This window comes from Diprion similis, chromosome 3 (genome assembly GCF_021155765.1).
Source record: "Diprion similis isolate iyDipSimi1 chromosome 3, iyDipSimi1.1, whole genome shotgun sequence".
Classification (NCBI taxonomy): domain Eukaryota; kingdom Metazoa; phylum Arthropoda; class Insecta; order Hymenoptera; family Diprionidae; genus Diprion; species Diprion similis.
The window spans coordinates 7,504,998-7,528,961 of NC_060107.1; the positions used below are offsets into that span (position 1 = coordinate 7,504,998).

At 45.6% G+C, this 23,964-nt stretch overlaps 1 protein-coding gene across 1 annotated transcript in view; it reads right to left on the reverse strand.

Moving 5' to 3' along the window:
• The window catches only part of LOC124404260 (fibrillin-3-like), a 57,728-nt gene that overhangs the window by 4,650 nt on the left and 29,114 nt on the right, over positions 1-23,964 (reverse strand). The window contains exons 3-21 of the mRNA XM_046878253.1: positions 20,184-20,490; positions 19,959-20,110; positions 18,678-18,809; positions 16,714-16,836; positions 15,924-16,181; positions 15,613-15,858; positions 10,519-15,534; positions 10,316-10,429; positions 10,109-10,222; positions 9,921-10,026; positions 9,653-9,842; positions 9,377-9,530; positions 8,112-8,226; positions 6,169-6,305; positions 3,397-3,536; positions 2,821-2,923; positions 2,708-2,733; positions 2,089-2,163; positions 1,810-1,984 (exon numbers count right to left, since the gene is read on the reverse strand). Of these exons, the coding sequence (XP_046734209.1) occupies positions 1,810-1,984; positions 2,089-2,163; positions 2,708-2,733; positions 2,821-2,923; positions 3,397-3,536; positions 6,169-6,305; positions 8,112-8,226; positions 9,377-9,530; positions 9,653-9,842; positions 9,921-10,026; positions 10,109-10,222; positions 10,316-10,429; positions 10,519-15,534; positions 15,613-15,858; positions 15,924-16,181; positions 16,714-16,836; positions 18,678-18,809; positions 19,959-20,110; positions 20,184-20,490 (7,683 nt within the window). The remainder of the gene's footprint in view (positions 1-1,809; positions 1,985-2,088; positions 2,164-2,707; positions 2,734-2,820; positions 2,924-3,396; positions 3,537-6,168; positions 6,306-8,111; positions 8,227-9,376; positions 9,531-9,652; positions 9,843-9,920; positions 10,027-10,108; positions 10,223-10,315; positions 10,430-10,518; positions 15,535-15,612; positions 15,859-15,923; positions 16,182-16,713; positions 16,837-18,677; positions 18,810-19,958; positions 20,111-20,183; positions 20,491-23,964) is intronic.

Consider the following 23,964-nt stretch of genomic DNA (forward strand, 5'->3'; position numbering starts at 1 on the left):
ATTGCTCGGAGTCGATTTTAGGCTTAGTTGGTCTCGGAATCAGCGATACTGGTGTCGGTTTGACAACGAGTGGCAGAGACTCTGCTGGATTGGTTATTTCCGACGATTTCTTGATGGGTCTTGCTCGATCCTTTGGAATAGGTTTGGTCACCTTGGAAAGCTTTCTTTTGGCAGCCCTAAGCTTTTTGACGGTAGGCTCAACGCATGAATCGGGTGTTCCCGGGGGCTCGGGAGTGCGTGAATTGGAATAAGTCTTTGTCCGAGTTTTAACGACCGGAATCTTCACGTCAACAGCTTGAACTTCGGTGTCAAGTTTGCGGAGGGGACTTTCCTTGCGACGGTATAACTGCCGAGTAACTGGAACCTTCGGAGCGGAAGAATTTTGTTTTGCACTTTCGAACGACAAACTGCGGGAGCTGACGCCACTGGGGGGCGGAATCGAGGGTGATCTTGAAGAAACTCGACTCAAGGGACACCGCGACGAGGCGTTCGACGCCACGGATGCACGTCCAGCACTGCTGGGCCGTCTCCTGGTAACGGGACGACTGAGTGGAGTGCTCGGTGCCTGGCCGTTTGAGGCATCCGTGAATTCATCGTCCGTTGTGTTCATGGTCTCAGTGTGCTTTTCGTTGGTCAATGGCTTCTCGACAGGCCTGATAACGAAGTGGTCCAACGGATGGAGGTACTCCATCTCCGGCTTACTTTTCGGGGCATTTGCATTACGGTACTGATCAGCAAAGTCGAAGAAGCTTCTGCTGTACTTATCGCTGAGTTCAGCCTCAGCCGAGGAATCAATGGAATTGAGCTGTATCGAGTTGAGGATCACGCTACCGGGTGGATAGTAGCCACCGTACTGTTTTCGCAGGGCCGATTGGATCAGTTTGTGCCTGTACGAGCTGTAGTTGTACGAAGAAATGTCGACTATAGCCAATTCCGCGTTCGTCGCTACGTACGATGATGAGTGCTCGGGCTGTCGAAATTTTCCACGACTAAGTGAGGCTGGATTCCGAGCTACGGTGATCGAGCTCAACGCCGGTGTTGAGTTGGTCATCCTGAGAGAGGGGACGTTCACCATTGAGCTCGAGCTGGATTCGATGCCGAACGGAACGGGCGCCGGATAATGCATCACGACCAGCGGGGCCTTCGGCCGAGTTCCATTATCGCTAAGTCGCGCATATCCTGGTCGCAATGCTTTGCACGTCTTCATCGTATCGTCCTGCGCACAATAAGCTTAAGCAGTAAGAGGTGAGCCTGTCAATTCCGGCGATAGTACTCACGAAGAATAGTTGAATCTGTGCGATAAGAGGCACTGCGAGTAGGACGGTTAACGCCAGCGCTAATATGCTCTCCAGAACGAACGGCGGGACCGATTGCAAGGTTAAAATTAACTGCGCTGGTGCCTCGATGTTCAGCATCACGTCAATTTTGGTATCGACCTTGCTTCTACAACTTTAAACTCGATCAGCCGCATATTATTACCCGCACTGGTGAACGACCGATCAATTTTACTGTCGACCAAAAAAGTAAGGTTCTTCTCAAACACAATTTATCTGTAACAGTTGACGACCACTTCATCCTGTCGTCTGAAATCATTCCCTGATCCCGTTCACTCGTGGATATATACATACATAGACGAATTCATGCCATTCGACATTCGATATCATTTCAGACTCTCGATTGCAAGTATCGACTCCTTTCAATTAGTTACAACGTGTCAATTCTTCGTGCTAATTTACCACGTGTTATTCACAGTTAGTATTAATAGTGTTAGTGATAACGACACAAAGCTCAGGCAACACGTACACTTACAGTCCACCAACTGGTACGGTATCTGCGTTCGCCGAACGGTTTGTACCGGGTGCACCTCGTGATAAGCAGCCCTTGACTCCTGGTAGCTGTCCTGAAGAGTGTGGTAGTGCTGGAAGGTGTATGTGCCGGAGAATGTCTTTGTGTACCTCATATAGCACCCCGGTGGAACCTGCCACTGAAACCGGATCATAAATACGCCGGTTATTAATTTTTTTTCCAAGACACTCTCTGCCGATGTCATTTGCAACCTTTGAATGACGTAAGAGCCTGAATACTTACCGTATAAGAGGTGGTCGGGAGTACTTGAGGAGGTTTACCCGGGCACATCAGCATCTTTGTCAAAGTAGTCCTTTGCTGAACAGAAAATCCATCCGACAAGTTAGTACAGCGTAGCGAGAGGGGTGAAAAAAAATTAAGAATCCGATTGCGATTTAATTAACACCGTGTTATAAACTTCGCTAGAATTTGCTTTTCATAATTTTCAACCTTGTTTCCAAACTTGGACTCGACCTACATGGACATTGAGAGGATACAGAGATTTTTATGAGATTCAATTAAATGGTGAAGACTCGATGGGAGTCGCGTGTTTTGTGATTGTGGTGAACTTCGACTTTGTTTATTGACTTTCGAGTCTGTCAGGATTCTCTTATCTTGTTCTCCAAGTGGCGCGGGCCAAATTAAGCTATACATAGTGCAGTTAAAATTTATTCAGCGCTGCAACGACTCAGAAGCACGTTTGCAGCCGGCTATTTGGGCAGCTTTATATCTCTGCCGGACGTTGCACCGGAGATGCGGTCAATCCGCCTTTTGTGCTTCTAATTTAATATCTAATAATTGTTGCCGCATTCACACGTGAGGAGAATGAAGCGTAATGAAACGAAGATGGAATTCTACTCACCGGCTGTTCTCTCCGGCTTTCAGACTCTGAAACATATTAAATAATCATCCCATTTATCTATGAGTTCAATACACTCTCGCACTCTCTGTTACAGGTTGCAAGGGTCACTTTACCTCGTACGTGGATCACGAAATAACACTCGGCTCTGTTCCCAGCAGCATCCGACGCGACGTATCGAACATTGTGGCTTCCTGCGTACAGATGCTGTCCAGGTCCCTGGTCGTGGTTGGGAAATCAGAGAACAGTGACGATTCATGATTGAAAGACAAAACGAGCTTCTATAATAATCGTAAAACTCTAATCCAATTTCGAGTTTAATTATTTAATTATTCGTAATTGGACGCAAACTTCCGGTGGGCTACGCTTCGAAATTAGCCTGTAACGAGGGGAGTGAAAGGGTGAATGCCGATTCTTTCGTTGATGGAGGTCGTTTGAAAAGTGAATGAGAAAAAAAGAATTGGGGAGATGAAAGTGAGCTCGAATAACCCTACGCCAATAATATTAATGGAGGGATTCCGATGGCTTCGCAATTAATTCCACCTCGATACTGGATTGATTTATGAAAAATTCCCGCGGCTAACTGCTGTCGAGTTTCTTCGCAACGATATAATCGAGGAACAATTCGAGCAGATGATAAAGTAGATAAAAATCAGACAAGTCAATTCTACCATTCCCAGCTTCATACTCACCCTTGATTTGTACGTCTGTTCAACTTTGACGTTGTCAGTTATGACTGGCTCCGACCAAAAGATACTCCGTGATCTCTCGCCAGGATTCAGCCGGACTTCGAAGGACCTCGGGCAGCCGATAATCTTCGGACTTTCCGTGTCTGATGAACGAGATTCGTATTGAGTAAAATTTTCTTTGTAATCGCAGGTTGATCGGATAATATATGCATTAACCGATGTCTTGTTTATCGCTAAATTAACAATAAGTGCTTTGACTTTGCTTGAGTTTTCTCTTTGAACACGCGGTCGAAATATGCAGATAACTCCTTCGCAACGTATCTATTCGAATATACTTGTAAGCTTGATTAAGTGGCGCTTTTGCCTCTAGGGACCATAAATTAAACCACTCTTATTCCGCGCTGCCATGTAGAACATTAATATTTCTGTACCGATCTCGATTCTGATATATGTATATATCACCTATACGAGCGACTGCCATTTTATCGCATTACTGTTTCGGGCAGTAATTATTTATTAGATAAAAGCGACCAGTTTTATTAACAGGTAAAGATACGTCACGTTTTTTCAGATCCATCTCTTGCGTTTCTCATCAACGAACAGCGCTTACAGCTAAGGGGTTGTTAAATGTTCAACCGAACGAGGAAAACGACTGCGGGATCTCCATTACGCCGGATAATTGCATTGCCGTTAATTGCGATAATTTTGTAACGATTCCGCGATAGCTGAGTTAGAATTAATTTGAAATTTCCGAGCAAGACATCGCGATAGTAGGTACAAATACCCATTTCCATGCTGCAGCGCCACCCTTGTTTCGTATACTAATTGTTCGTTATTAATTCTCAGCTTCTTCCCTCGTTCGTCTTTCTCAAATGATCTCGTATCGCTGCACACGCGTGCATACAAATAGCAGAGGAAGTAGAGAATTAATTAGAGAGCCATTAAATTTCAGCAGAAATACTGCTATCGCTGAATTAGGTGCATAATTCAATGTGATTCCAGGAAACTCATACATGTTAAAATGTACAGAGAAAGTCCGAACGTTTCAAAGATATCACCCTCAATTTTACCCTAACAGTAAAAAACTCCTCTTGAAATCTGTGAATCGGGATTTTTCATGCATGCATAAATAAAAATAATATCAAATAAAACTTGTTTGCTAACCTCTTCTATTTCACAGAAATAAGCTTTTAAAGGTGAAATTTCTCTGAATCAGAATTCGCTCGACATCGTAAATTCGATATCGGTTTTCTACACGGAAATTAGTCGCTCGAGGGAATGGAGCGTGATAAGTATAAGTGGAAAAATAAACCCAACACCTAAACGAACACAAATTGAAAAAAAAAAAAAAATGGATGAGACTAGAAATGTGTTCGCATTTATTTACCAATAATATGCGAGTGTTTCTTTTTCTCTTATTCTTCTCTCTGTTTACAGCAGAAATAACGGACGAGTCCTTATTCGCCTCAAGTACCTACCACGGATCGAGGAGTGTCAAGGTACTCAATTAACGAACCGGATATGAATCCGGAGAGTATCTCTTACGTACCAAATTACCTGGGAAACTATTCCGTTAATCTATCCACGCATTATTACCGTTCTTACGACGATTGTCGTCATCCTACGCGGAAGTCACGGTGTTTGCAGAGATCACCATGGTGCCCCAAGGACCAAATGCTGTCTGTCGTGATGCCAGCCAGGAGCTTTCACACATTTATTCGAAAATTCTACGATTCTTAGAAAATCCAAAGCGACTGCAGTGTCTGCGTTATACGTCTTGCGGTTCTTATTGCGTTTATTACAACCGGTACATTCCCCCAGCGCAGTGAGTGCGTTAGTCTTACGCACGGCCTATTTCGGTCAATGAGCTAAGCTCGGCCATACCGACACGTGCCGAATTCCAATAGGGTTGCATCACTCGAAATTTGAACTTAATAACTGGTAAAGTGTATATGGGCGGTAGTAGACGCCCTGCGATACATGTGTGCACGCGTTTATGTATATCGTATACGACAACGGCACGATTGTTAACAGGTCGTTAAATTCGACCCCGCGTCATGCGAGCCGGTATAGTCCTAATGAATTCAAATCAATTCCACCAAACTCCTCGCGAATCGAGTGATATCATATATTATAGACGTTTTTCTCCGCGGTGTTGTTAACTCTTTTTTCTCTTCCTCTCTTTTTTTTCAACTTGTGTTTTATGTTTATATTTTTCAATACAGCTATGGCTTTGTCGAATCCGAAAGAAATCATTTTCGCCACCCACTCGCAGAACGCTGCGGGACAAGAGTTTCGAGATCGTTTCGAATTCATTTCCGGAATGATTTATTTTTTCCTTTTTCTTTCACGCCCCGAGGTTCCTACATACATGTATAATATGTAGATAGACGAGACGCGACCCGCGTAAACGACGTAATAACTTGCACTCGGATAAAACCTCAGGACCTGACACATCCACGTGATCCACGTCCCATGCCTACGGCTCTTGGCTTTATCTCTCTGACCTCGAGGCTCGTTCTGACAACTCTAGTTCAGGATTCATCTCGGCCTAGCTGAGACTGTGAATAAATAAATCGCAGTGCAGTAACGGAAAATATAATTTTTGCAGATTTGCGAGAAGAAATATGACGGCGAAATTGTACCCCTCATTTCACGAGTCGATCACCGAGTTTGTTCTTAAATTTTTTCTTTGTGTACTTATACTCCTTAGTTTTTTGTACTGTTTGATGTACAGCATCGATTTGCCGAATTCCACGAAAGCTTTGTACTCACCTCGAACGCGGATGACGATTCGACACGAGCTTGTGTAATTCGAAACCGGAGACCACGCGGTGAAGGTAACGATGTTTGTGCCGGGTCCCAAGTCAGCGTGCAGCTCCTTGCCCCATGAGGGGGAAGCATTGACGTACCTGAAACATGCACAGTAGGGGATACGGATAGATGGACGAGATTAGGTTTTCAGGACCGAGAATCAGATCTGGAGGAACGAATTTTGACAGTATAATTGGCCCGCGAGAGGGTTTCGCAACCAGAGCTCGAGCCCTCGCGGGATCAAGTTCGCTGGCGGTTATACGTACGTACAGTGCCTGACATGCGTGTGACTAGGCAGCCAGCCCCTTGTAATTACGAACCGGCCTGACATTCTTAAATACTATAATTAAGACGAGACTCCCGTGTAAATAGGCTGCGGCGAGATGATGATTCGTCGAAATCCTTAGTGTGTTAAAAGTGTTAAATTTATCACCGTAAGATAACCCGTGCCGCTTTCACTTTGCGATGCGGTATGTATATCGGCCGATTATTATAGGTGTTTTCTACCGCTAACAATCGCTCAAAACTGATAGATGCAATTTGTATCAACGTTCTCGACGCTCGCTCAGGCGGAGAAAATGAAATATCGTCTGTCACGCCGGGTTTGTCGCGGCATATATTATGAATATGGTGATCTGTGTACACGGATGTGAGCAGCCGCCTTCGCCGTTACTTCAATTCACTTTTGTCTCATCCGGGGACCGCGGACCAGCGGACGAAGCTACTTTGATTGGAAAATGCTTTCGATCTCCGGAGGAGAAAATCAGTGGAGTCACCGAGGCCGCATAGCTGTCGTAACTTCTACGGGGACCACCGACCCTGCACAGCTCATGGTTGAAACAGATTTGACTGATGCCGGCTTTGCATATAAACGGCTATCAAACGGATTATCCATGATTGATGTTAAACACGACGGGGCGGTCGGGTTCTCGCTGGCCAAACCATAAGCTCGTACGGAATTCTCATTGTATGGTGAACATCTCAGTTATCATGCAGTCCTGCATGAAACATCAAGCCGAGATTTTGATACGGTAGATATTATTATACGGTCAACATCTGTGTTCAATCGACCTACCAGCCTACTATTCATCTCAACGAAAGTGATACACTTGCGCCGTTTCATTCTTAACATCCACTCACTGACACGCTCTTCCAATTGAGCGGTCATTTACGGGCGAAAAATCGTTTTTCGGAATGTTGCATTTTTACACACTTTCCCAGAAACCCTGAACCCAGAAAAAATTTCTGGGGGTTGAAAACCTTGAATTTTTATGAGTCTGTATACTGCCAATTCATACAGAAATTAAACTTTGAATGCATTTTCTTTCACTTTTGGTTTTTCAAACTTGCGCGCAGTTTCTCCCACACCTTCTGACAGATTGGACCGAAATTTTTTCACGTTTTTACTTTAAGTATTCTTCACGCCTTGTCATAGGATTTTGCCGAAATTCTCATCTGGGAGTGAGATGCATAACTAAAACCTGTACATTTTTTAAACATTTTCTGCGTGACAAAAAGATTAACTAAAATCCTAATGAAATGCACCCTTGATAATTCATATCGGTATTCAAATTTTCACGTATCTGATCGTTTTTTTCACGATTTTTTTCACTTTTCAGTGATGAATTATTTCACCTCGCAATTTGTCGCAGAGTTGATATTTTCTCGTTAATAAAAGGTAAACCAATAATTGTCAAGCAATTTTCAATGGCAACGTATGGTTTTAGACCATGACAACGCTGAGAGTGGAATGGAGAATGGAGCGCTCTGCTTGAGACTAATTGCGGAGTGAGTGGTCCATTTGATGATATTCAAGAGTATATTCCCGTTTATGATGTTCACGCAGTTCTTTGAACCCTCGGCGTTGATTTTATGATTGATGAAGAGAGGTAGAAGATACTTACGTCCACCAGTCCATATTAGACTTTGGCTGTGCGAATGAGACTCTGGCCGTGCTTCGCCTGGCTGGTAGTTCGACGTCGATGTCGTTCGGACACCTGATAAATGGCCTCGGCATTGCTGAAACACGGGCGACAAATGTCGTTGGACACGTCGCATGATTCTTCACAAAATGCACACACACATATATCGTATACAGTGTAAGTGTTAGCTTACCGGCTGCCACGAGAGAGTGAGAAAGAGTCCATCCTTGATTACTTACTTATTTGTTATTTATTTCTCAATCTATCCACGCGTGCCGTGAACTTCACCGTGAGATAAACGTTAGTCAGACAACCGTATACGCGCGCATGTTGCCGCTACGCGTACGTGACACGAATCGTTTATTAAACGTGGAATTGATTGCCACACAGCGCTCGTAAAGCTCGGAAAACAATTACAACTAAATGAGTATTATATACGTGACGGTGATTTGCACGAGATTTTATCCGCCGTTTATCCAGTGAGTGAAACACTCCGGTTGCTCCGATTATACAGAGATTTGTAAATTACGTCAAAAGCTTGGAACCAAAACGAATATCCTGATGCTTGTATAGAATAATAAAGAATTAGGCAAGTCACCAGCGACGGCGAAAGTGAATATAGTGAAATGCGCCTCGTCATGCAAGCCATGGATACGGATGGAAGTATGTGGGACAGTCTGAAGTACTTGGGGGAAACGAAGAGATACCTGCGGGTGAATTTACTCCTTGAAGATACGTGAGGGGTGAAATTCGCTAGTGCAAAATGAAAGTTTGGATTCGAGAGGGTGCGGAGGCGTGGTTGAATCTCCTCAGTTTGACAGTTGAAAACAAGCCGGAGGTTTAGCCGGAGCGCGTTGCATTGGACGTGGTGAAAATAAATTTGAGAAGCGGAAACCGAGAGGGATTTAAAAAGTTTGAAAGTTAAATCCGCGAGCAAGTGCCGCGAACAGCGGCGTCGGGACGCTGGAAGCTCGTTAAGGTGTTCTGTTAACTTAACATCTCGTTAACGTCGGGCGACCTCCTCGCAAAATGAGGCAATTATAAAAACAATCACCGGCTCCTCATATTCCGAATATCAATATTCCGCACGACGCGTTTCCCGTTCTTTTTACACCGTCAACCCCATCCGAGGTTTAATCGACACCTCGCCGAAATCCATCCTCGACTCGCAGGAAATGTAGTTTCGTGAGCTGACTGGGGTCGAAAATATACTGACTATTTCCGTGCGAATGAATAGATCCACTCACTCTGACAGGATGGTTCTTTGCCGTTCCATTTGCCCCCTGGCGTGCAGTGCCGCACGTGCGGACCCTCCAGTCTGAACCCTCTTCTGCATCTCACGTGGCACCTGGCACCTTGCGGATAGTCCAAAGCCCTGGAAGGATGTCCAGGACATCTGATCTGAAAGCGGAAGTTCACGGTGAACGGTTATAATGAAATGACTAGAGTAACTAAGCGCCTGACGCCTGACGCGAGGTTCTGCTTTGAGAGAGTAAATGAATGCGTTTGTAATTAACGCTCACGTCGGCGTAACGAGGTATTTCCATGGCTCGGCAGCGCGATTCTCGTGGCACACAAGTTCGCTGGTCGGAAGCCAGGACCTCGTCGTCGCTGCAGGCGCAATAGAAACTTCCGGCGGTATTCACGCAGTCTCCATTACAGCCAGTGTTGCGGTTCAAACACTCGTTGACGTCTTGGCACCGGAAATTATTCCTGCAGAGCGAAAAAGCTTTTGGTGATTAACCGTAATGATCGCTGGCTAATTATTCTTCAACGAAATTTTCCGGCTACCTTGGATTCACGGTGAAACCAGCTCTGCAAGTACATTTGTACGAGCCTATTGTGTTCACGCAGTCATGAGCGCAGCCTCCGTTGTTCCACTCGCACTCGTTTATGTCTGTAAGAATTATGCGAAGCGTTTAGTCGAAGGTTATGAATTGCTGTATTTACGGATGAAATTCGTGACGATCGTAGCTCACCGATGCACGTATCTCCTTCGGACTGGAAACCGACAGCGCAAGCACATCTGTAGGATCCTTCGGTATTTATGCAACGATCTCTACAAGGTGTTCCTATCGCGCACTCGTCTATATCTGCAAGTATCGAATTCCATTTAATTGAGTAAGTCGTTACACGCTATTTGAACACAGACCTAATGTCCTGCCGTTAACGAACGATTAACTGACCTACGCAAATACCCTCTCGATATTCGAAACCCGAAGCGCATTCGCAGCGAAAGCTTCCCATAGTATTGACGCAACGACTCTTTTGACAAACTTCAGTCAGGCATTCGTCGACATCTATAGAGCACGTTAATTAAAGGTTATAGGAATTGCCGATGATCCGAGGATAGGAAAGAGTTTTAATTGAAAAACTTAGGAGTCCTTACCAACGCAAGAATCGTTCTTTCTGATGAATCCATCCCTGCATCGACACTCGAACGAACCAGGAGTATTGATGCACAGTTGATCACAGCTGTGTGCACCGCTGGCGCACTCGTCGACGTCAACACAAGCCGAGAAGTTGGTACTGTGAACTCGGTAACTTTCCTTACAGTAACAGATCGCTCTCCCATTGTCACTCCTGCACAGCTGTTCACAGCCACCGTTGTTAAGGTCGCAGGCATTCGGGAAGTGGCAAACTTTGCCTCGCAAATCAAGCCCCGAGGGACAATCGCAGAAGTATGAACCTGGCGTATTGAAGCAGTGATGAGAGCATCCGCCGTTGTCGAGTTGACACTCATCGATATCGTTGCAGGTTCTCAAGTCGGCAGTCAAGTAGTAGCCGAACGGGCACGTACAGTGAAAACTTCCATTCTTGTTTGTGCAAATATCCGAACACCCGCCGTTCTTGGTAGCACACTCGTCAATGTCGACACAGTTCCTGTAGTCCTGAGACAAGCGGTAACCCTTCCGACAGCTGCACTTGAACGTGCCCTCCAGATTTATGCAGACCTCCGAACACCCGCCATTATTTGTCAAACACTCGTTAACGTCGGAACAAGTTCTTCCGTCGAGAGAAAGTTCCAGGCCAATTGGACAGCTGCACCTTACTCCACCAGGAATGTTGAAACACGCGTGTGAACATCCGCCGTTTCCGATCTCGCATTCGTCTACGTCGACGCACAATCCGGAATCTGATAGCTTGTGGCCGTCTGGACAAACGCATTTCCATGATCCCGCGGTGTTCAGGCACTCGTGTGAACAATGAGCTATTCCACTTTTGCACTCATCGATGTCTTTGCAAGTCCTTTCGTCATTCATGAGATCGTACCCTTCGGGACAGGAGCAATGATATCCACCAGCTGTGTTGACGCATCCGTATGAGCATCCGCCATTCCGTTCGTTGCACTCATCGATATCCAGACAGGTTGCATTATCGGTGTGCAAGTAGTGACCCTCGTAGCAACTGCAAATATAACTTCCCAGCAGGTTCAAACAGTTATGAGAACAGTTGTGTGTTTGCCGAAGACACTCGTCTACATCAACGCAAGTCTTCTTATCCTCCGGAAGCAGGATATACCCCGTCGGACATTGGCAGTGATAGCTTCCGGGGAGGTTGATGCATCTGTGCGAGCAGCCTAATTCAACGTCGTTCTCGAATTCTGCGCACTCATCGATGTCGTGGCAGGTCTTTCGATCCTTACCTAGCTTAAACCCCGGAGAACAGGAGCATTCAGCAATGCCATCTTTGTTGTGACAGTGTTGCGAACAGTTTCCATTATTTTCACCGCACCCATTCGCAACGGAACAAGTACGATCGTCAGCGTTAAGCCTGTACCCGGATCTGCAAGTGCAATGATAAGAGCCTATGGTGTTCACGCAGCTCTGAGAACACCCGCCATTCTCCACCGCGCATTCATCAGTATCATCACACAGCCTCGAATCATCGTCATTGATAGTGAAACCTCGATTACACCTACACTCGAAGCCTCCGTCGGAGTTTACACAAAGGTGTGTACAATTATCAAGGTTATCGTGACACTCGTCAATATCAACGCAGGTCACAAAGTCATTTTCTGATAATTTGTAACCATTGAAACAAGAGCAAGTCACGACATCATCGACAAAGCTACAGATATCCGAACAGCCACCGTTATTCACAAGGCATTCGTCATTTTCAAGGCAGTTGGTATCATCCGAGCTCAGTAAAGTCATGCCTTCCGGACACGAGCAAGTAACAGTACCATTGTCGTAGTCGCAAAAGTGTGAGCACCCGCCGTTATCGATAAAACACTTGTCGATTTCTATGCACGTCTTACCGTCATCCTCTAACAGACTGTAGTTCTCTGGACAGGCACACTCCATTCCGCCGTCGGTATTCGCGCAAAGATGCGAGCACCCTCCGTTGTTCTTTACGCATTCGTTGATATCCTCACATGTTCTACCGTCCTTGCCAGTCTTGTATCCCACAGGACATTCACACCTGTAGCTTCCAGGAGTGTTGAAACATTCGTGAGAACAAAGATCTTCGACGTTGTTTTCCTGCATGCATTCGTCGATGTCCTCGCATGTTTTATTATCCGTTCCAAGTATGAATCCGATTGGACACTCACACCTGAACCCGCCATCGGAGCTTTCGCACGTATGCGAACATCCGTGATTTGATCCACAAAAGTCAATCTCGCGACAGGTACGTCCATCCTCGTGAAGTTCATGTCCTTCGGGGCATGCGCAATTATAACCCGAGAAAACATTGATACATATGTGACTGCAATTGTGCTCAACCAGGCACTCGTTGAAGTCTATGCACGTCTTGTTGTCATTGCTGATGGTTAAGCTCTCCGGGCAGTAACAGGAATACCCACCGTCATAGTTTTCGCACTCGTGCGAGCATCCGTGTATTTTCTTCAGGCACTCGTCAATGTCTTCGCACGTATGCAGATCCGTTCCCAGCGCGTAGCCACTAGGACAGGAACACTTGTAACTGCCCTCGAGGTTCACGCACTCGTTCGAGCACTCGTTCTCTTCCTCAGCACATTCGTTTATATCCTCGCACGTGGTCCCGTTTTCGGAAAGGGAGTAACCCGACGGACAGACGCACTTGTAGCCGTCATTATCACTCTCACAATTATGAGAACAGGCCTTACCAAGCGAGGAACACTTGTCAATTATTTGGCACGTCTTACCATCTTCACCAAGCGAATATCCCGTCGAACAAGCGCAGTGAAAACTGCCATGCTCGTTCACGCAGATATCTGCACATCCGTGATCCTCGGTGCACTCGTCATGATCAACACACGTCATGGAATCATTTGACAGGCGCAATCCCTCTGGACATGAACACTCGTATGACCCCTCAGTATTAATGCAGCTATCACTACACGTGTTTCCAATTTGGCACTCGTTAATATCTCGACAAGTTCTTTCATCGTCTCCAAGCTCGTAGCCCTGAGGGCACTCGCATCTATAATCATTGTCCGCGTCGTTGACGCACGTGTGTGAACAGTCGTGTCCTAAACTGCAACCATTCAGGGGTTCGCAAGTTCTGTCGTCCTCTCCAAGGTCGTACTCGTCGGGACAGTCACAACCGTAGGCTCCAACCTCGTTCACGCAAGTGTGAGAGCATCCGTGGTCACCTAAACATTCGTCGATATCCTCACAGGTTCGATTATCCTTTCCCAAGGTGAAGCCAGAGCCGCACTCACAGTGAAAACTCCCTACTTCGTTGACGCAGGTGTGCGAACACTGTTGAACGGTTTGATCGGTGCATTCGTCAAAGTCTTGACAAGTCTTATTGTCCGTACCGAGTTCGAAGCCTTCCGGACACCCGCAGCGAACCTCTCCATCCTCGTGTTCACAGGCATGAGAACATCCGTGCGAACCATTAATACACGGGTTATGAACTTCGCAAGATTTGTTATCGACACTTAGTTTCCATCCGGTTGGACAAGTGCAATTGTAGCTTCCAACAGTGTTTACACAACCGTGCGAACACTTATGCCTGAAATCCTGGTCCTCGCACTCGTTTATATCCTGACATGACTTTTCGTTGTCGAGAGAATAGAATCCCGAAGGACAAGTGCAGGTGTAACCTCCTGGTGTGTTAACACAACCATGCGAACAGCCGTGTATCAAAGCATCCGTCGCGCACTCGTCGATGTCCTCGCATTCTGCTCCTTCATCCTTGAGTCTGTATCCTGACTGACATTTGCAACGATAACTGTTACCATCCTGAACACATTCATGGGAGCAGGGCGCACCAATGCATGGATCTGAGTTCTCGCACGTAACTCCATCCTCTCCAACAGTCCATCCTTTTGGACAGACACACCGGTATGTTCCTTGTTCGTTAACGCATTCGTGAGAACAGTCGTGGTCCTCTTCCGCGCATTCATCGATGTCCTGACACTCACCGTTCTCGTCTTGACGCAAACCTTCCGGGCACGCATCGTCCCCACAAGTCAATCCATCCCCAAGAAGCTTAAGTCCATCCGGACAAATACATTTGTAACTTCCTTGTGTATTTTCGCAATCGTGAGAACAGTCGTGCTCGTCAGCTGCGCACTCGTCGAGGTCCTCGCACGTCCTTCCATCTTTCGCCACGGTAAAACCCACGGAGCAGGAGCACGTCTCCGCTCCTTCTTCCATCACGCATTTTTGTGGGCAATTCAAACCGTCGCAACTGCTGTTCTTCTCACATGTCATCCCATCCGTGCCCAGTGACCATCCCGTCGGACACGCACATCTGAAGAAACCATATTCGTTGACGCATTCATGTGAACAGTTATGCCCACCCTCGGCACACTCGTCTATATCTTCGCAGGTTCTTCCATCCGAACCTATCATAAGACCTAAAGGACAGCTGCACGTGTAGCCACCGTCACTGTTACTGCAATTGTGCGAACACTCGTGAACTTTCATTGAGCACTCGTCAACATCCTGACAAGTTCTTCCATCTTCGCCCAAGGAAAAACCCAGCGAACAATTGCATCGATAGCTACCTTCCTCGTTCATGCAATGGTGAGAGCACTGGTGAACGTTTGTTAAACACTCGTCCACATCGGTACACGTGTGACCATTTTCATCGAGTGTATAGCCTGATTTACATTGGCACTTGGGACCGTCTTCCGTGTTCTCGCAATTTTGGGCACACTTCTGCTCCATATTATCGCAGTCCTTCTTGGGTTCGATCTCCTTTTTCTCTTCCTCGCAGGTCCTGTTGTCCACACCCAAATTGAATCCAGATGGACAAGCGCACTGGTAGGACCCTTCGGCATTTGTACAGGTATGTGAACACGGAGAAACTCCAGCGGTGCACTCATCCACATCCTTGCAGCTCTGTCCGTCATTTTCAATCTCGTAGCCGGGTCGACAGCCGCAAGTGTAACTTCCAAGCTCGTTGATGCACTCGTGTTCGCAGCCGTGAGGCTCACCCTCGTCACCCTCCAGGCACTCGTCGATGTCTGTAATTGAAGCATGAGCTCTTTGGTTAACATGGCTCTCGCTGAGAACGCAATGTACTCATTATTCAGGCTACTCACCGATGCATTCGTCTTCGTCGTTCCTCCTGAACCCGTCAGAACACTCCCCGATATCCGGTATATCCGTGATTCCCTCTTCGTAGTCATCGTACTGATCTTCGTCGTCATCTTCGGCATCGTAGTCCTCATCCTGAAGCAGTTTCGTTATCTTATTCGGCTTCACTGTGCACTTGTAAGATCCCAGCGTGTTTTGACAATCCTTCTCCCTCCCGCATACGAGTTTCTCGCTCTCGCACTCGTTTATATCTGTGAAGCAAAAATTGATAATTTTGCAGGACTAGAGTTTGAATAAAATGAAGCTTAAAACCCACCGTTGCACGTCTTCCAATCTTCCGCAAGGATGTAACCGTCGGGACAAAGACAGAAAACACTTCCTGGGGTGTTCAGACAAGTATGTGAGCATCCCGCGTTTCCTTCCGCGCACTCATCGATATCTTCGCAAGTGTGATTGTCCGTGGCAAGCTTATAACCTGGAAGATCCGTGCAGGCACATTCATAGCTGCCATTATAGTTGCGGCAGCTTCCCTGGCAGGGTCCGTGGCCATTGTTCAACAGGCACTCGTTCACGTCTGTGTGTTGAAAACAACTCAATTGAATCGTGTTCTGTTTACGTTATGGCATTTTGTTCGCTGCCATGATCTGTTCAAACATAAAGCTAATCCATTCTTACGTCCTCTTGGAGCTGAGAAACCTGTTTTGCCGGGAACAGTAACGATCTACTTTGAGCTTACAAGAACGAATAGAAATGAACAACTTAAACTAAACGGAGAGTTAGGAGTGAAAAGATGATTTCCAGCTTGTAAGTTCAAACAACATGTACAGAACCCGCAAGGGACCCTCCTTGATCAAAACGAGGCTTATGCGGCCCCCAATTGAAACGTTTCAAGCTCCAGGCAATCGTGTACCGTTTTCTCAACACTCACTTTCTCTCGCTCTCTTTCCCTACTTCCCTCGCTTTTGCTCTCTTTATTGAACCATCAAACGGCGAAGGACGCGGTTGTTTGATCTGCCCTATCGGGTTAAGGGGCTCTGGATCAATAATTGGGTTAAAATTGCCTGCCTTCAAAACAGAGGGTCCTCAATTACGTCGCATTTGCTTACCTTGACAAGAACGAGCATCTACATCCAGCTGGTATCCCGGATGGCAGTCGCACCGGAATGAGCCAGGATCATTGTGACACAGGTCTGCACATCCTGCTGTCCCATCGGCACACTCGTCGATGTCTATTTGAGGTAATTATACCAAAATTAAAAGTGACGTTCCAGTTGCGAGGTACTTGTTCTGACAAAATTGTATCCAACATTGGCTACGTCATGATTATAATCAGTATCAACGGATTCAAAACTGATTTCCGACTCAAAGTATATCAACTCCAATTACTACTATATAATCCATAAATTCCATCGACAAATGGAGTGGTTACAGATGGTTAGATATCTAAAGAGGATCGAATACAATGGCAGTACAAGTTTGACGAGAGCCGAATTCTTGGAGATTTTTTGTTACATAATTTCACACACCGACGTACGAGATGCCTAATTAACAGAAGTAAAATAAACGTAAGGCGGAACAAGGAGAAGCATGACTTATGAGTTTAATTAATTCGTCAGCGAAGATTTCCGTGCAGTGGCAGTGATCAAATGCGTGTAAGTTCTGTTAGACCGGAGTAGATAGTTTACACCTTGGATGTTCGCAATCAGAGGTACGCATCTCCTGTTCAGTTCACGCTGGTTTTTTGAGTCAAGATCTTCTACACGATCAGATTAACATACAATGCTGCTGGCGCCTTTGGTCGCTAGGCTACGCTTCTCCTTTACGCCGAGCCGTCTCCCCCCAACGAAGCGAGTTTCTCACCTGAAAAGCCAAACCCAACACCACCGCGGGTCCCGTCGACTAATAGTGATGCTCAAGATCTTATGCTAATGGAGCAAGCTGGCGCTAATCGCCTTAGCGGAGCCTTTGTAACCCCGGGAGAAACAGTATCGGTTACCATCTGCGATTTGCTTTTTCAACGCAGTCAAATGTGGCTACTTTTTAACCCAAATGTAATAAACGCACCGCAGCTTCATCTGTACGATCGCATTGGGTATTCATTGATTCCAAGAATACCGGCTTCATCGACCTTCTTTCATCCAGTAAAATTGGATTTTTAATCGCACGGGTATAATAACCACGAAGCGGACCGTTTTGATCGGGCAAAAACCAACTGACGGAGCACTAGTAATACGTCGGCTTTCGCGGGGATATCGCGCGATCGATAATCGGTTTAGAGACTGAACTAATTACAGGTAGCGGCCCGGATATCGCGTCGAACCTCGATTCTACCAGCCCATAAATAAGCGGGACAGTCATTCGTCTTTTACCAAAGAAACTCCTGCAGGAGACTATTGTGGTCACTTCCGCCTGGATGGTCCAGGTGTAGGCGAGAAGCCTCGTATTACATTATAGAAAAAAAGTATATATACTCTGGAATACACACACCGGTCGGTCATTCGCCCACGCGACGACCAAACGGCACCGCGACTTCCCGGCGCTAGATCCTTTTTCGGTATTGAGTTAATTTCTAAGAGCCAGTTGACCCACGATGACGCTTTCGTCCGAGATACAGCATAACCGTCTAACTCGGCGTCAGTGTAGTTTAACATAAGTGCCGTGAGGTATATCTCATTACAATGTAAAAGTAATCGTGGGACTGTCGCCTATTGCTACAGGATTACGCAACTCGGCTCTATGATCGTTTTGTGGGTGGTTAGAGGTGACAATAAAACTTCACAATAGTCTCTACCGCCTTCACTTTCGACAATTAACATCCGACTCCATTCAATCGCCGTTGCCATAAATTTCACACAATGGGATCCATCATGATTCGTTTTTTTTTTTTTTTTTTTTTTTTTTTTCTCTTCATAGTCACACTGCCGCATCAAAGATAAAAGCCGCTAGTGCTGCGTGGATGAAATTGTGTGACTTGATGCTATGCACCATGTTTGAGGTTTGAAAGCATCTTCCAAAAGTTATCTCATCACTCGATTATCGATTTCGCATCCGTATGGTTATATCTACTCACCGACGCAGCTGGGACCCTCTGATCGAAACCCTTCGAAGCAGGAGCATTTCGGTCCAGTCGGCGTATCCTCGCATATGTGATCGCAACCGCCTCTGTCGTCGTTGCAGCGCCTCAAGCTCATCGGTAAGGATTCTGAAAATAATGAAATGATAGGGAAGTCAAATCTCGGTTCCGCGAGTGGTACAGCGATTCTGTACGCATTTCTATTTTCGGATCTGTGTGATCCACTGTGACACTCTATCGGAGCGAGGAGTCAGCCGGTGATACGAATCGGAACGAGTATTTTGCCACGTTAGGCGCCCGGAGAAGGAATTCAATTTAACGAAACAAACAGATGGAGAAGAAGGGAGCCGATGTTGTGGCGCTTGACAAGAAGTGGTCTTTGACCCAGGATTCCGGCCGCATAGACTGACGTGACATTCTATCTCACTACCGTAGGCGTGTGACGCGCAGGTAGATGAAATCCAACCCGCTTCGAAACCTGACACATTGACAACTGAAGAATTATTACGCTCCCGTGATGCGTATCATCTGTGTCTACCTATGTAACTGACGTCACGACGTTGCTCGAAAACGAGAAGAGACGCCACGCCGGCTTATACATACATATATTAAGATTAAGAAATCATTCCCATAATATCCGATATACCACTTTGACGATTAGCCAAAGTGTCGATGGTGTCTAGAACGTCTGTTTAACTTGTCGATAAAAGCCCGAGCCTTCTCTAACTTATTTATTATTGTATAGTATTAACAATCGATTATTTTTCAGCAATATCAATCGGCAACCCCAGGCTAATAATGGATTTGATTTAAATTTCTGGAGATTTTCTTTCTACACAGAATTATACTGACTGTATTAAAGTTAAAGACAATGTTACATGGCTGACCAAACATTTATACCTACGCGAAGTTGTTTTTTGGATTCACTGTACGTCGTTTGGTTTAAAAAATAGCAGCAAGCTCATTTTGTTATTTCATAAGCTGAACAAGATGTCGCGAGAACAATTAACTCCATTCGAAAATTTATCCTTGTACACAATATTTGTAGACGATAACATAAGTCGTGAAACATCACAGGGCCGGTTCTATATCAACGTGATTAATTTAAGTTGCTACTCGCAAAAGGTCCAAAAAGCCCGAGGTGAAAAACTGCGTGTAAGAAAAGACGAGGTTTCTGAAATCGTGATTGATCCGACGACGTCCCATCGTCACAAAACCTGGAACGGCGAATGCAATCTAGATTCGGTAACTGGCGGTATAAAAAACTGGCAAACTGACCGGGCTTTTTGACGCATTCCGGCAGAGTCCCGACCCATTCTTTATCGCTGCAAAATAGACGATCAGCCTCGTGATTCCTGAGCTCGAATCCTTCCTCACAGTCGTAAACAGCAATGAGATAGACGTTGTGCGGAGGACGGATGTTCTTCTTCCTGGAAAGACGGGAATATTATATGGAAATGGACGAACATCCATGCAATGATATAATAATCTCGAATCACTGACCTCGCGTATTTCGCCGGATAGGCGTTTTCCACCCGCGGAGCCTTCTGCAGACGACCCCGTTTCCTGCCTTTCGTTGAACAGCTCAAATCCAGCCTGGAGGATAAAGTCTCGTTCAACTCAGCGCGACGGCTCGCAACCGGGGCTTCGGATTGCGAATTTTCGGCCGGCTTCTTCCGCATCTTCCGCCTCTTTATCTCGCTAATTCTCCGTCGCGCCAGCTGCCGTTTCAGGCTCAAGGAATCGAGCGTCGACGGATCATCTCCGAGGTAAACGTCTTTTCCAACTTTGGACTCGGACTTATCCTCATCTACAGTAACAGAAAATAAATTCTTAGGATCGGTTTTTAGGGTCTGTATTTCGCTCGATAGATCAGCATTCCTGTTTCCTTCGTCCTGCTACGTTCGTTGAATTCTGACACTCAACGAGTCTCGTAAAAAAGTATATCCGTTACGGAAATCATTTCTTCGATATAATTAAACCAAATCGTAAGGATTTCGTAGGGTATGAAAAATACGTACATATTTGACACAAATTCGCCTGTAATTCGAGATGCCGATCTGATAAGCCGAGGAACATTGAAATGAATTTCTATTCCCTCGATTTCAAAGGACCAATCGTTCTAAACTCCGTGACCTGAAACCGATAGTTTGTCCGGATGCGTAGCGGATGGCCGGATCGAAGGTGGCATTATACAAGAATACACGCTGCATGCTCACAGCCGCACCCGTATATGGAGCCGAGATGAACGCAGGCGATACGCACTTTGCCGAGTGTCATGCCGAGTAATGATTCCACGACGTTAAGGCTCGGGCATGCGATGTAGGACCCTGCACACAAGTACAATGAGAAGGAGTCCACCTGAGTGATTCGCGGTCGCGAGAATATGACGAACGTCTCCTGGAGGTTCGACCGAGACCCAGCTAGGGAGCAACGAATGGATATCTACCAAACCATTGTGCCCAGGACGCACCACGACTCGTGCATGATGCAAGGAACGTGGCGTAATGTTTCGGTCCATTAGCCCTCGTTATCTCACCGTGTTCCGCGTTATAAATTTCACCTTGTCTGACGAACAACACCTCGGTCTATTATAGAGAAGGTCTTTACACCCCCGTAGAAAATTTCCCCTCGGAAAATTACTTGCGGTAACTTCACGTTCCTTTTTTAAAAAGTTAGAAGCGTAAGAAATTCTCTAATAATTCAATTCGATTACTGTTCGCAGAGCCTTCGAAAATTTGCTACTGACTCTTGAATGAATTGAATTGCGCTATAGAATCGACGGAGCTTGTGAAAACGAGCTCGGTACGTGACCAGACCTCGACCGAATTATTATTCCTGAGTGTGATTAATCCGGCTCCTCGGACGGTCGACGTGAGGTGTTGACGTTAAGGAGTACAAGTAGCGTATGAAATAACAGGAAACTCCCTTGAAGGGGCCCCGAGAGGTCTCGGAGTCTCGGAAGGGCCCGAGGGCCCCGAGGGCCCCGAGGGCAATGTACTTCTCGAGTGTACGCGCAGACCGCGCACTCCACACCATCTCCGAGGCTTATCTTGATTGCACCGATTCGAGGTATGCCACGCGAGGTACAACAGCCCGGCCACAAGAACACCGCGACCCACGACGAAATTCTCTCTCTCTCTCTTTCTCTCTTACTTTACCTCCTCCATAGTCTTGATTTACTTGTTATGTCAATTTTTTTTTTTTTATTCATTTCCTCCATAGTCTTGATTTACCTTTATACTCACAAATGTAAAATGTTTTGAGTAATATTTATGTCTATCGATTTGCTTTTTCTGTTTCTATTTGAAGCCAATGTCTTTCAATCAATCGTGCAGAGTGGATTGATTCCAGTGATTTACCAGGTATCGTTGTATCAGACTGGTCGAAACTCCGGGATGCCTTTTGTCGAGTCAACCAAGTTTCAGCGGAAGTGGACCTGTTCTCTAATTTCAACAGTGTTGACTATTTAATTAAAACGAGTTACATCGTTTGGAAACAAAAGTCTCAAATTTTCACGCAAGTCATTAGCTCGAACTCTCTGTTTGCCATCTTTTTCTCACTTACGCAGAATTAATAATGCGCTCAGATTAAGTTACAGCAAATTATATTCATCAGCCTGCTGGACGTCCTTTTGGGATTAAATTTTTAAAAAATTCTAGAACCGGAACGCTCAGTTTAAAATTTTACGGTTAAACGAATAAACTGTTCAACCTGATCCTAAAACTTGGTTTTTAGAATACCTGAAAGATCGTCGAATTTTCACTAAATTTCTTGAACATAATCGTTGGTTGCATGAAAAAAAAAAAAAATGCTCAATTAATACTCCAAATTGCTCCGGGATTCTTTGCCAATTCAGTGAGCAATTTGCATTAATCATCAACCGATATTTGTTAATACATTGATTAAGAAGCGCATGAAGTTGGCTATTTGTGGTGAAAGTAAAACAAAAAAAAAATTCCGTCGAACGTAAATTTAGGAAGAGAAAAAAACTCTCATCGTTCGCGCAAAACGCATTTAATCTCAAAGAGTTTGAGTTTGCTTTGAGGAAGAGGAAAGAAACGAACAAACAATTTCGTGATGAAAGAAAAAAGATGACTCGTGACAAGCGTGCGTGTCGTGACTCTCAAATATACACACATATATATATATACGAAACGAGTCAGTTTTTTCGCGGGGCAAATTGCGTGAACAAAACTGCCCTCTCATTCATCTCGGATGACTTGCCCCCGGGCCGTGATCAGGGAACGACGCCCATTTTCTCGGGGTAGAATGACACCGAGGATTAAAGGCCCGGCCACGATTCGCCGGCACTCCCAATGATTATCACGTTCCTAGAGATGAAGATGAGGTTTTAATCAGCGAAAATCGCGGGCGGGATTTGGGGCGCGGATCGATCGCCTCGTTTAATATTTTTTTTTTCCTGAGGTAGTTTGATCACGACAAAAGACCTTGAGGCAGAAATTTTCCCTTTGCTTCTCACCCTGTTCAAACAATTTTGCAAGATTGATTTGCGCGCTGCAGCATCTCGGATTGCCACGCCGTGCCGCAGGCTGGGGATTGAGTCTTGTCTGATTCATCTCGAGGTTGGACGATCGACCGCGACCTTCCCATGCGGGAAAAATATCTTCGGAGGAGTTCCTCGTCCCGATTGATTTACGGTGTGCGAAGCTGTTTTGCCGGAAGGGTGGCTTCCACCTCGTCGAACTTTAATCCGGGTTCTCGATTCCTTTTCGCACCGCGGATGGGGGGCGGGAGTTCAAAATTCGTTTCTAAATTCTAGTGCGAGGATGTATTTAATTGATTAAATATCTCGTACAGAAAGCAATTCGAAATTTTTCATTATATTTTTTCCACGGGGAATATAATATTTAGGTATAGCATTATGAGATTGAAGGTAACTAGAAATATATTTTTCTAGCCGATTTTCTCCACTTCGATATTTCTTGATTCTCTTATAAAGTATTTACGGCTTTACTATACCAGTTCTTCGATTTATCTTGCCACAAGCTGTGTACCAGACAAATTAAATTCACCGCGGTAACTCGTTTCAGAAAATGAAACTGCGTGTTAAAAACATATTAATGGTATAGGTATACCCGGCACGTAATTCTCCCCGCCGATAAAACGTTGTTCGAACCACCTTTTGCCTTATCTTTCACGCGCAGCCATCAATATAAAATAAAAGTTGGCTGTCTTTCCTTAACACGAACATGCCACCTAATAAATCGGATACCGGATTACTGATGCGTTAGTGTACAAGGACGAGAGAGTGACGAATTGA